The sequence below is a fragment of the Varanus komodoensis genome, unplaced genomic scaffold (assembly GCF_004798865.1).
Source record: "Varanus komodoensis strain SLA01 unplaced genomic scaffold, ASM479886v1 scaffold11, whole genome shotgun sequence".
In the NCBI taxonomy this organism is placed as follows: Eukaryota; Metazoa; Chordata; class Lepidosauria; order Squamata; family Varanidae; genus Varanus; species Varanus komodoensis.
Genome location: NW_025335317.1, coordinates 2,099,966 through 2,112,420, shown reverse-complemented (window position 1 = coordinate 2,112,420; position 12,455 = coordinate 2,099,966). Strand labels below are relative to the sequence as shown.

At 44.0% G+C, this 12,455-nt stretch overlaps 1 protein-coding gene across 1 annotated transcript in view; it reads left to right on the top strand.

Annotated features, from left to right (window-relative positions):
• The window catches only part of WDFY4 (WDFY family member 4), a 127,819-nt gene that overhangs the window by 54,688 nt on the left and 60,676 nt on the right, over nucleotides 1-12,455 (top strand). The window contains exons 35-39 of the mRNA XM_044420053.1: nucleotides 1,572-1,750; nucleotides 2,734-2,957; nucleotides 3,843-3,952; nucleotides 4,636-4,827; nucleotides 5,422-5,558. Of these exons, the coding sequence (XP_044275988.1) occupies nucleotides 1,572-1,750; nucleotides 2,734-2,957; nucleotides 3,843-3,952; nucleotides 4,636-4,827; nucleotides 5,422-5,558 (842 nt within the window). The remainder of the gene's footprint in view (nucleotides 1-1,571; nucleotides 1,751-2,733; nucleotides 2,958-3,842; nucleotides 3,953-4,635; nucleotides 4,828-5,421; nucleotides 5,559-12,455) is intronic.

Below are 12,455 nucleotides of genomic sequence, written 5' to 3'. Positions count from 1 at the left end.
CTCATTCCTGTCCATGAAGTCCTGATCTTACCCAGAAACATCATCTTGGAGGTTCTCAGCACCAAGTCTGAGGCCAGTTCTGAGCAATCAGGCAGGGAAACATTTTGGCAGCAGGGCAGATGGTGTGTTGCTATGGACTGTCAAATCATTCCCGACGTAGGGTGTCCCCACGAATGGATGCCCCTTAACAGTACTGCTAAGCTCCTGTAAACTCAAGGCTGTGGCTCCTTCATGGACTCAGTCCATCTCAGAGTGGTCTTCCTCTTCTCCTGCCTTCTGGCATCCTTGCCTTCTCCAGTGAATCGTGCCTTCTCATGATGTCCCCGCAGTAAGACACCCTCAGTTCTGGTCTTTTTGGTTCCAGGGTAAGTTCTGCATGGATTTCATCGAGGACCCACTTGCTGGTCTTTCTCCAGGATACAGTTTTTGAGCAGCGCTTCTCCAGCACCGCTGCTTGTTTCTTCCTGCCAGTTTTCTTCATTGTTCCACTTTCCCAGCCATACATAATGATCAGGGAGACAATAGAGTGGATGATGTTCTTGATGTAGTGAAATGCCCTTCAGCTTGATGATCTTTTCCAGCTCCTTCATTGCTGTGCTTTCAAGTCTTGGTCTTCTCTGGATTCTGCTAAGAGTTCATGGTCACCAGCACGATCTGCTCCTAGTTTTGTTTCAGCAGCAAGAACGCAGCTTTACCTTCTTCTACCTCTAAATACATAATTCTTTTTCATTTCTCTGTGGGTCATCTGCTAATGGAAATATATTTGAATTTTGAGCATAAATACATGGCGTGGCCACTGGGCAAAGGAAACTCTATTTCAGAACCGAAGAAGCTGCCTTGGAGTGCATTGGTCTGGTGGTCTGTTTAGCTTAGCATTGTCCACACCGACTGGCAGCTGCTCTCTAGTGCTTTGGACAGGTGTCTTTCCAGCCCTACTTAGAGTGGCTGAGACTTTTCATTTTAGACAGATGGTAAGTGAGAAGGGTCATGATGGAGGCGCATAAGCTCATGCGTGGCGTGCAGGGACGGGAGAGAGTGGTTTGTCCCTGGTGCCCCCCTCCCCCTGCCACAAAGAAGTATTCTCTAGTGAGTGGAGTTTATGGGTTTGCTGCTACAAGGTGTAGCAATGGCTGCTACACAGATAAGAACAAAATACTGAACTACTCGGGGCCTCAGTCTGCTAGACTACAAGTAGGTAAGTAGCTGACAACATTATCCTCTGTTTTTCTGTTTCTACAGAACCAGAATTGTCTTGTTATAAAAACTTTTGATCGCTGGCATTCTGCAGAAGATGGTGTATCGTAGTCCCTGCAGCATGGCAGCCTTCAAGATTTATCAGAGTGGGCTCTCCATCAGCGATCCACCAAAACAAAGGGGATCAAGGGGATTTTCTTCTAAAATCCTTTCAATTCCTAAATGGCTAAAAGTCTAGGAAGCAATGTCAAATCCCCACACAACTTCCTCAAGGTGTGGAGCTAAGGAGGCGTTTGTAGCCCAGGTGTAGCATGTAGCCATCAAGCAGTCTGCCTTTTCCTGAGGTCCAACAGCTTTATTCCCCTTCTCCATTCCAGAAATTCTTCCTTGCCTTGCAGGGGAGGGAGACTCCAGAGGTGTTGCAGAGGCAGCCACCCCTCTGCGTCTGGTGAATCTGTCCTGTTTTACCCAGAAGCTGGTAGAGAAACTTTGTGGAGGAATGCTTGCTGCTGACCCTAGAAAGGTGATTCTCTTCCTTACGGAGCAAGTGACAATGGTAAGATACTACTTTTGTTACCTTCAAGTATTATTTTCTTCAAGTCTGTAATTCACAGTAGGTCTAACTGATTAGTCATAATCCAGGTTTTGTGACCGTAAAGGTTTAATTTTAAACACAGGCATCATAGTGCCATGATATAATTGACTGTACTAAATTTTCCTTATGTCTCATCAAGTTCCATCGGGCAAATATTGACTGGCGAATGTACAGATTCATATGTGAACTGGTGGGGGTGTTGACCCTGATTAGCTGTGGAAACTTTTGCACAAGATACTAGTTGTTTCAGAAGCATCAAGTGTGCATTTGGATGCATTCCTTAATTTGAATCCCAAAGAAAGCAATGCAGCAGCATGGATGCAAATGAGCAACCCATCAATGATATTGAAATGGTTAACGGGCATCTGACCGTTTGGATTCACCTGCTGCTGACCATGATTCTTAAAGCACCTGACCAAGGTACTTGATAGAGTTTCTGTAGAAATCAGAGACTATGTGAGAATAATGGAGAAATGGTAGAGGATACACTAAGTAGGGATAAAATCTCACATATCACAGGATCAGCTTGCTTGTCTTCAAGGGGAGGGTCACGTGGTCCATGTTGGAGTCAGTCTCATTTCTTCTGTGAACTCTCACACAAGTCTCTGTTTCTCCCCAATTTTTCAAATACCTATTTCAGTGTTTCTTTTCAGTGTTTTTTTGGTATCTTTTAAAGTCACATTTTAACAGCAGCAACAACAAATACTCGGAAAAAGCAGGTTTATGAAACAAGGAATATATTTACCAGCCTGCAGGTTCATTCACATTCCTGACAGATCATTCAAGAACAAGAAAGCATTCTAATTTCTCAGCCATAAATCAAAAGCAGATCTTACTGTGCTCCATGCAGAAATGTGCCCATTATGTACTAAGGCCGGGATCTTTGCTGACAATGGGAATTGTGAATGGAACACATGCAGCTCCTCCCTTTTCTGTTCTAACAGGTCAAAGAGAAGCTGCACAATGAAGCCGTTTTAAGCATCTTGCACAGCAGCTTAAACCGAGCCATCTTGTACTACCTGTCCAGCTCTCCTTCTGACCAGCAAAAGCTCCTGAGGGTACTGCACACCCTTCAACTGCAGCAGGACGTCATCTTTGCAATCGTGAATGCCAGCCTCGACTTTATCACTTGCCTTTTGTATTGCCTGATACAGATACAAGCGATGAGGTACTGCTTCTAGTCTTCCTGCAAGCCTTCTTTGCTACTTCAGGTGGAGTGTGAACTTTACTCTGCCTTTTTGCAGAGGCCATGGGTACCAAACGGAGCCAAGGAAACGAAAATATATAAACACTGCACTGGTTCCTTTATGACATAAGCTAATAGGTGCATACAATGGCACAAACAGTGATTATGCAATATATTAGAAGGTATACAAGAATTATATAAGCAAATGCTTCAATGCAGACATCTTCATCAGTGGCCTAATATAATTTCACCAGATGTAATAGAACAAATTTGTAAAAAAAAAAAGAAAAGAAAAGAATGAAATCAAAGTCAACACATCAGAAAACCGTAAATCTGACAATATATGAGGAACAGCAATTACTCACTAATAGGATTTGACTGCTATGCACCCAAATTTAAAAAAGGATGTCAAACGAGTTTCTTCAAAAATGTGTCAAGTGACAATTTTCCAAAATCATTAATTTTTAATCATGCACATTCCTACTATCTTATCTCAATTCCTAGATCACAAAATTAAACTTCCCATAACTTACAAGCTACTGTTTACTGAAGCTTTTGGTAAAAATGTTCCAATAGCAATTAGTGTCCTAAACAGTGACAGCTACCCATGGCAGAGATGTTGGAGTCTCTGTAGAAAGCGCAATCATACATTTTCACACTTGTGAAGAAACAATCCATGCTGGGGATTACAAAGGAAGGGATTAAAACTTGCCACTGAGATCTAATTGCCTTACACAATCTGTGAGCCTCCAAAGGAATTCAGTCTAGGAACCTTGCATTACTGGGCTATGCTTCAGTCAGCTTCCCCCAACAAGCCACAGTCAAACTCTTTGTGGTTTATTTGGATGTTTAATTTCTCTGCCACAGCTTTCCAGAAGATCATACAGAAAAGGAGAGGCCAGATTTCGGTCACGAGATTTTCTTGGACCCTAGTAAAGAAGGAAAGAAGATGGATTACCTCTTTCCTATAAGGAATGGTAATGTATATTGGCAGTTGGAAATGTGATATTCTCACAACTGCAGTGCGCCAACTTACGCAAAGTGCTGGCAAGAATATTTCTTGGAATAAAGTTGCTGGCATTTTAGCAGCTCCCGATAATGTTGATAAACGGGAGCTAAGGCTGCATTAGAATGTCATTGTCATGGCATGTTCTCTGGAGTTTTTTTTTGTTGCAAATTTCTGAGCTTGCATTTGTAAAATGCGTAGTTTTAGAAATGTGCAAGTTGAAAATTTCTGGATAATTAAAGTGGGCATTTCAAAAAGCGCTTTTCAAACTTCTGAACTTCTAAAAATTTGCAAGTTCATGCTTTAGTCAAAGACCATTTTTCCGTTCAAAACACACACTTTCTCTGTTCAACTTGAAAATGCAAATCACAGATGAGAAAAAGAGTGAGTCAAACTAAGCTTGCAGCTGGTGCGCCATTTCAAGGCATTGTCCTGTCACCTGCACATTGTCAAATTCAGCACTGATCAAGCTGTCAGGTCCTTCAAATGCATTGCATCTGCCAGGGCCTGAGCTGAGGGGCTTGTGAGGTCAGCCATGCTGCTGACTACCACTGGCCTGGTGGATCTGTTGCTAGCTCTCTGATGCCACTCTCTTCTTCTAGATCTTGGATACCTTCTTATAGCACATCCTATTTCCTTTCTGTTTGACTCTAGTTCAGCAAGACATCTTGAAGACAACTGAAGAAATCTGGATCCAACTTCTCTCTCAGAGGAGAAAGGACTTGGAGGACGCATACAAAGTGCCTTTCTCTGTTGAGACAGCAGACGGAGATGAGACAGTGAAAATGGCCGACGTGAATCCTCTGTGGAGAGAGATTTTGGAAAAGGCCTGGCAGCACTTCCTAGGTCTCTGTTCTTATCTTAAATGATGGCAGGCATTTAAGAGAAACTTAGAAACGGTCAGAAGGGGTCTCCCGGGCCATCTAGTCTGACCCCCGGCTCCAGCCGGCTCCGCTCACGACATGACCACCATGTGCATGTCCAGCCTATCATTGAACACCCTCCCAATGGGGCCTCAACCACCTCCCGTGGAAGCCCACCTCCCGTGGAAGATTTGAAACAGTTTCTTAAATATGATACCTCTGAGATCCCACCCCAGTCCAATTTGCTTTACACTGATTTAATTGCAATGGCATCTTTTGGATTTTGAGAAATTGTTGCAAATCGCTCTGAACATTTTGACTATTGGGTGGAATAGAAAGAAAATCTATCAGCAAAGGGAATGCTGTTTGTGCCACCCACTCAGCATCTCAGAGAACTTTAATTTTGTACAGAGAGAGCAGGAAGGACTTTGCGGGCGTTTTCAAGTGTTGTGTCACTGTGGCTTGAGCCTCCATTCCAAATAGACATCTGGGACATCATTATAATGGCTGATTGGCCTCCTATGCTTGAGAACATCAGATTTCACCCAACTGTCTCTTTCTTCTCTCCAATTTTTAGCCTCAGAAAAGAAAATTCCACAGAACAAGGTTTCAGCCCAAGCATCAAACAAGATAAGTTATTGGAATGGAAGCTTGTCCTCAGCAGTGAAGCTGACACCCAGCAAAAATGTGACGCAGATGGAATGCAATCCTAAGGTAAGTTGCATCTTCACCTCACCTGCACAAACCTCCTACATTGGGCAAAGTGTTTCCTAACCGAAATAAGATGTGTGACACCTGCCAATTGAAGCCAAAGCACATGGAACTCTTTTGTAACAGTCCTGAATTGTGAGGCACAGATTCCAAATGCTAATCAGAAAAGCACGAATGTACGCAAATTGTGCTCATTTACTCTGTAACACAGCCCATGAGGGGTGTTTTTGTTCTTAAACATTGGGAACGGTGTTATTGATGCGTTGGATGCTGATGACGAAGGCCGGGGGGTGAGGCAGAGATGACATGGGGCTCAGGACGGATCTGCTGGGGCCTGTGCAGGAGGTCTTATTTCTGCCAACATGCAAGGGCCACGTCTCTGTGTTGCCTGCACGGCACCCCGGCCGTTTCCTCTGCAGAGCAGAGCTGGGGAGCAGCTTCCCCAGTTGCCCCTTAGCTCCGTTAGTTGCATCTGAGCAGCGCAACTCCCTTCCAGGTGTGCTCAGGAGTCCTTGATGCCATTCTGTGTGGGCTCCAGCTATTTGCCTTGGGGTCTGTTTAATTATTTCTTAAAATTAATTTTGATTATTACAGCTGATTACACCTCACTGAGCAAAGTAATTGATATTTGTTAATGCATCCCAAGGAACGTCTTGTCGAACATGCTTTTTGCTGTTGAAGGTTAAAGACTGTTATTACTTTTTCTCTAAATATGCCCACATCATTAGTTCCTGCAGCAGAAAAGGTTGCCATCTGGAAAAAGCCACACAGAAACATTATTCAGGCACAAGTGCATGAAATTGGTGTTTCTACATCTTCTGTCTTTCTTCGCTGAAAGGAAGAGGTTCATAATTAAAGAAGGAGCTGGGTCTGAGGGAAACATTACTCATGTTATGTTCTTCTTTATCATGTCAGTGCCTGACAGCTCGAAATCTGACAAATCGTTCTCTGCAGTGTGGCGCAAACTGAAATTCCAGATCCTGGCCTCCCACCCTCATCCTGGCAGCGCGTTGCAGGCAGGCCTGTTGTGCAGTGGGCAAAGTTACTCGTGAGGAGACATTTCAGGGCACAGGCCCAGAGTTGCTCAGGATGCTTCCAGGAAGGGCGTTGGTAGCACAATTGCCCTGCCTCACTCATGGGATTTTCAACAGGTCTAAACACAGTTCTCTTCCTTTGGTAGCCTTTATGAATGATCTTTTCTTTTATTGTAGTAGAAGTACGTACAGGAGGAAAAGGTTTGTAAACTGTATGATCCATTGGGACAGAATAGTTGTGCAATGCATCTTGGCCAGAGGGCCAGCGGGTCCAGCCACCTGCTTAGTGCAAGACTCCCCATTCAACCATCCTTCTCAGAGCTGCCTCTTGCAGGCCTCCCATGTGGGAGAGCCCAGAACCTCCCTTGGCCGTGGGTTCCATTCTCACATGGCACTAACAGTCTGGGAGTTCTGTCTGATGCTCAGCCAGAACCTGGCTTCCTGTAACTTGAGCCTGTTCCCCCATGTGCTGCACTCTGGGATGATCAAGAAAAGATCCTGGCCTCCCGATTGGTGACAACTTTTCAAGACCTCGAAGAGTGGTACCCTTTCTCCCCTCTGCCTTCCCTTCTGAAGGCTAAACATGTCCAGTTCTTTCCACTGCCACTCACGGAGCTTTGTCTCCAGTCCCTGAATCATCCTTGGTGCCTCCTCCGAGCCCTTCCCAGCTTGTCTGCATCTTTCTTAAACTGCGGTGCCCAGAACTGGACCCAGGACTCCAGCGGAGGCCCGAGCAGTGCTGAGCAGAGAGAAACTAGCACGTCACCCGATTTGGAAGTGATGCTTCTGTTACTGCAGCCTAAGAGAGCATTGCCCCCTTTTGCAGCCACATCACATTGCTGACTCTTGTTCAGCTTGTGTTCTACAACAGTTCCAAGATCCTTCTCACTTGCAGCATCTTGAGCCAAGTCTCCCCCATCTTGTAACGATGCATTTGGTTTCTTAGATGCAGAACTTGGCATTTGTCCCTACTGAATTTCACTCTGCTGTCTTCAGTCCAGCACTCCAACCTATCAAGATCACCTTGAATCTTGTTACATTCAAGTGTATACCCTTGAAAAGGATGCATCTTTCAATCAAAGAGTGTGGATTTGGCCCCTTTGACCTTTCCTTTTATCATCAGGCCTATTTGTGGACTTGCACTAGATCGTGGTCTTTCCCACTTAGATTAGATTCCTCTCCCTGGTCCGCTCTGGAATCTTCATTTATGGCTCCTCTTCTCAAATGGATTGCTTTGGGCTCATCACACCCAAACAGATAACGTGCCTCCTCCAGTTGAGGAACTTGTGGCATATATGTTCACATACGCAATCTATTTTATAGGGAATTTGGATTTCCATATTGCCAAGAAGACATTGTTTAGTGGACTGGGATGCACAAGCTGGTTTTTACTTTGAATCAGCTGGCTTGTCCTATGTGCGGGTGTGTTTGCCATTGTTTGCTTTCTGTGCAAGCTATGGCTGAGTGGCAATACATGCAGCTGCGGCATTTGGTAGAATCTTGGTTTGATCTGCTGTTTTTACAGCTTCAGGGCAGCCTGCGTGACTGGCAATATTGCTTGAGACTGCGGAACTTCATTGGCCTGCAACTCATGTGTGCCAACCGTTATTCTTGGTGAAGTAATACGATGCAAGTTATCTCAGCCAAGAATGCAATGATGAACTGGTCACTTCAACTCCTCGGTCAATGAACTACTTCATTTTTACCCATGTCAGAAGTGATCAAGGATCTTAGCCCAAGCTTAATTAAGCAGAAATCGACGTTTCGGGTGTACTGGATGCCAGAGTATCTTTGATGGTTGGACTGTTGCCCTATTGTTGGAGGTGTAAGAGTGTGCATTTTCTTCAGATGTTTTGGCAGTGCCCATGGTAGTTTCCATTTGGCAGGTGGCAACAGCTCACAAGAATCTTGTGAGGGAAAGTTCTTTACTATTAAAAGATGCAGCTGGAAGACCACAATATTGGAAGGATAAATGGCCACTTACAATTTCAAGATGGCTGCACAATTTAATACAGCTCTAGGAATGAGTTACAAATAAATAAATATAGAGATATTAGGGCTGTCTTTTTTTAAAGCGTATGCATAATTATTTTTAGCAATGGTAGTATATTCTACCATCTACACGCTCTACATGGGGCTGCCCTTGAAGACAGTCCAGATACTTCAGATGGTGCAAAATAGAGCAGCCAGGTTGCTGATGGGGACTGGGCATTACTCTCATATAACCCCAGTCCTCTACCAGCTTCACTGGCTCCCCATCGAAGTCTGGGCTCAATTCAAGGTGCTGGTTATCACCTACAAAGCCCTTAACGGATTGGGACCTGGATACCTAAAGGAACGTCTGCTTCCATATTTGCCCTCCTGCCCCTTGAGATCAGCGGCAGAGGCCCTCCTCTGAGAACCCTCCGTGAAAGACATTAGGAGGCAAAGTACCCAGAGGAGGGCTTTCTCTGCGGTGGCGCCCAATCTGTGGAATGCGCTCCCCAGAGAGGTCCGCCTGGCACCATCGTTATTTGTTTTTCGGTGCCAGGCCAAGACCTTTTTATTTAAACAATATTTTAATAATTGTCAATATTATTTATTGGTTTTAAATTTTTAGCCAGGATGAATCCAGATTTTATATGTACTTATCTGCTTGTTTTATTTATGATGTTGGAAGCTGTCCCGAGGCTTATGCGAATGGGACGGCATATAAAAATTCCAAATAAATAAATAAATTCTGTTATATACTAATTCATAGAGATAAATAATATTTCATTTCAATTTACATTTTTGTCCTGCCCCATAGCCCATTCGGGTTCTCTGGGAGGTATATAAATTCAGTTTCTAAATGCATGATAAAACAGTATACTAAAAACCAGAGTATATAATGCACAATAGGTAATACTAGGGATCAAAATGAAAAATATAGCAATGTATAAAAGAATAATATTGAATATCAAACGATATCAAATATCAACAATATCAAAATAAGCAACACAACAATATCAAAGAGCAATAATATATCAATGAATAATATCAAATGTCAAACAATATCAAATATCAAGAATATCAAAGTAAGCAATCCAGCAGTGTCAAAAAACAATAATAATAAACCCACAATAACCAAAAGGAGAAAAAATATAATATAGATGTAATAGTTTTATGAGTCTTTAAAAATTATCATCCCAAAATTGTCAATTTAGCTTAGTTTTCCTTTCCCCCTCCTCCAATCTGTTTTTGTAAGGCACAATTTAAAAAAACCCAAAAAACTGGCCCGATGCTGAACTTATATCTTTGTGTTTGATTACCTTCCTGAGTCATTGACTGGCTTGTACCTTATTCTGCCTGACCAGGTAGTGAAGTCTGGTGTTTGGTGATCTTATATATGATTAGCAAATCCCACTTGTAGACCCAAGGAAAAAGCAGGGTCAAACAAAGACTCTCTTATTTTGAGATGGTGCCACAGATGTTCCTATGGAGAACATCTCCAATGGAAATTCTAAACCATGAAGAGCAGCCCTTGTTGTTCCGGGTTAAAATATTTAGGGTGTGCTGTGGAAGAGGCCTCTTCCATTCCCTTTAAGTGGAAGTAGGCACATTGCAAAATCTGCCGTGACCCAAGAAGGGCAAGCAATTCAGCCATTCCTGGGACTGGCGGGGCGTAGCAGCTGGTTCCCTCTCCAGCCTGAACAGAATAGATTTGGGGAGCGCCCCCCACTCTTCTGCTCTAGCGCTCAGCCCCCAGTGACCTCAAGCAGCCCAGCTCTTCTGCTCTAGCTGCAGCTTCCTAATGGAAGAAAGTTGCCGTTTTCCCAGCCGGAGCTCCATGAGCATTCGTGAACTTCCTTTTGTCTCTGCTGGCTTTGGAAGACCAGGATGAGAACAAGAGGAAGCCCACAAATGCTCAGAGGGATGGACTCTGGCAGGGGTTGACCCAATCCTAGTGTGGATTCCCCACTCCAGCTCGCGCTTCCTATATCTTGCTGACCGTCATCCATCACAGCTTCTCTCTGTGCGAGAGGAACAGAGTCAGTGTGCTATTCTGGAATGAACGCCTTGTCAGGAAAAAAGCGAGTGGCGGCACTGGCACTACAGTGCTAAGATACTTTCCGTGCACAGTCTCTCAGTGGCCCCAAAAGCGAGTGGACGACACACGGCAAGATCTCACTCACAGTTCTGTTTGGCCTGTTGTTTGTAGTCTTTCAAGAGCCAAACAAACACAGATATAATTGTATTTCTCTGTATCACTTGTGTAACATCTTTATCTTCATAACAGAAAGATAATTAACATCACTAATTATCTAATTAAGTTCATTAAGTCTCCACCAACAGTGCTCTGTGATGCTGACATTATGTTCTACTGTCAACAAATGCTCTGATTTCTTTGGAAGTAATTAAAATGTAAATTAGCATGCCATTAAATACACACGGGAAGTTTTGAATCAAATATTCATTTCAAAACTGCTCATGGCAATTCTTTTTTTCCCCTTCAGTGATACCAGACAATTTGCTATTAATGATATATATTAAATTCTTTCCCCACTGCAGTAGAAATGTCTTATTTGATAGCTGTTCCATGCTATAATGCTTTGGTGTGGCAAAAGAGGAACTTTCTTTAAAATCACGGAAACCGCATCTGACGGTAAACGGGGCAGGTTTTCTGTGTGCGGGAAGGTGTTTCCTGCTGCATTATTGATCTATGTGCTAATTTGCGATGGCATTTTTCATGCCTGGAGCCAGCAGAAGCATGAAGGTTGGTTTGATGAAATCCTGCACAGACAGTTGGTGAGATGACTTTGGTTTTGAGGTTACTGTCTCTTCAGAGACCCCCCGGGCAAGGCACGTGCCGCTGCTGCGGCAGAGGGGGCTTCCTGGCTTGACTGTGGCGTCCTTGTGGCTGTTTGTCCGTGGGAACAGATTTAATGAAGCGTCAGCAGCACCCGCATGGATGCTGACAGGATCGCGACTTTGTCCAGGGGTGGCTGGAGGGTTCACCGCAGGTCTTCCCTGCCACCTCCCCATCTGGCATGTGTGCATCGGTAGCTTTCCCATGATGTCATCGACTGGCTTAGATTTCACAAACATCCCATGAAAGCTGCTGCACCGAAGCACCTGAAGTGCTTGTCCTGAGAGCGCCTTCATTTCACATTAAATTTTTTGGAAGCAGCTGAACTACGTTTATAAGCATGGATGCTGGGATTCCGAAGCAACTGGCGCTCCCAGCTTGGCCAAAAGCTTAAATGAGCTCCGTGCAGAAAGGGGGTTGTCGCTGCTGTTGGATGTACAGCGAAATCAGATGGCTTGCCGGGGGACTCGTGAGCCTTCCTGGGCTGGCTGCCAGCGGACCTGGCGTGCGGGGCCTGTCAGCCCTTGATCCTTTGCCCAGTAGCGATCCCCAGTGCCATTTGGCTATCAGAGAATGTATGAGGTCAGTCCCTGGCTTAGGGCATCCACTGGATATGTTGTTTTCAACTAGACAAGCTGGTAGTGATATGGAAGTATCCATAATGGTTAGATAATTACCTGCAGTGATTATTTTTTCCTTTCTTAAGTTTGTTTCATCCCAAACTTTGAGAAATTTTTCAGCCTTAGGTTCAGTTGAAAAAGAGCTTGCTTGCAAGTTTTTCTGCACATTTCTCCAGCTGCTTGCAATCTTGCCTACCATATACATTTAAAAAATCCCACGGATTTTGAGAAATGCAAGGTAACAAAAATTTAACAACAAAAACATCAACACATGGCTGTTTTAGGATGGTTGTCCCTGAACACACTCTTGTGCTATACATTTTAAGCTCCGTTACAGCCAGCCACAAAATAATCATTTTTTTCCATTATTTTCCTTGATAGTTTTTACAGCCTTCCAAATATAGAACTGCATACTTGG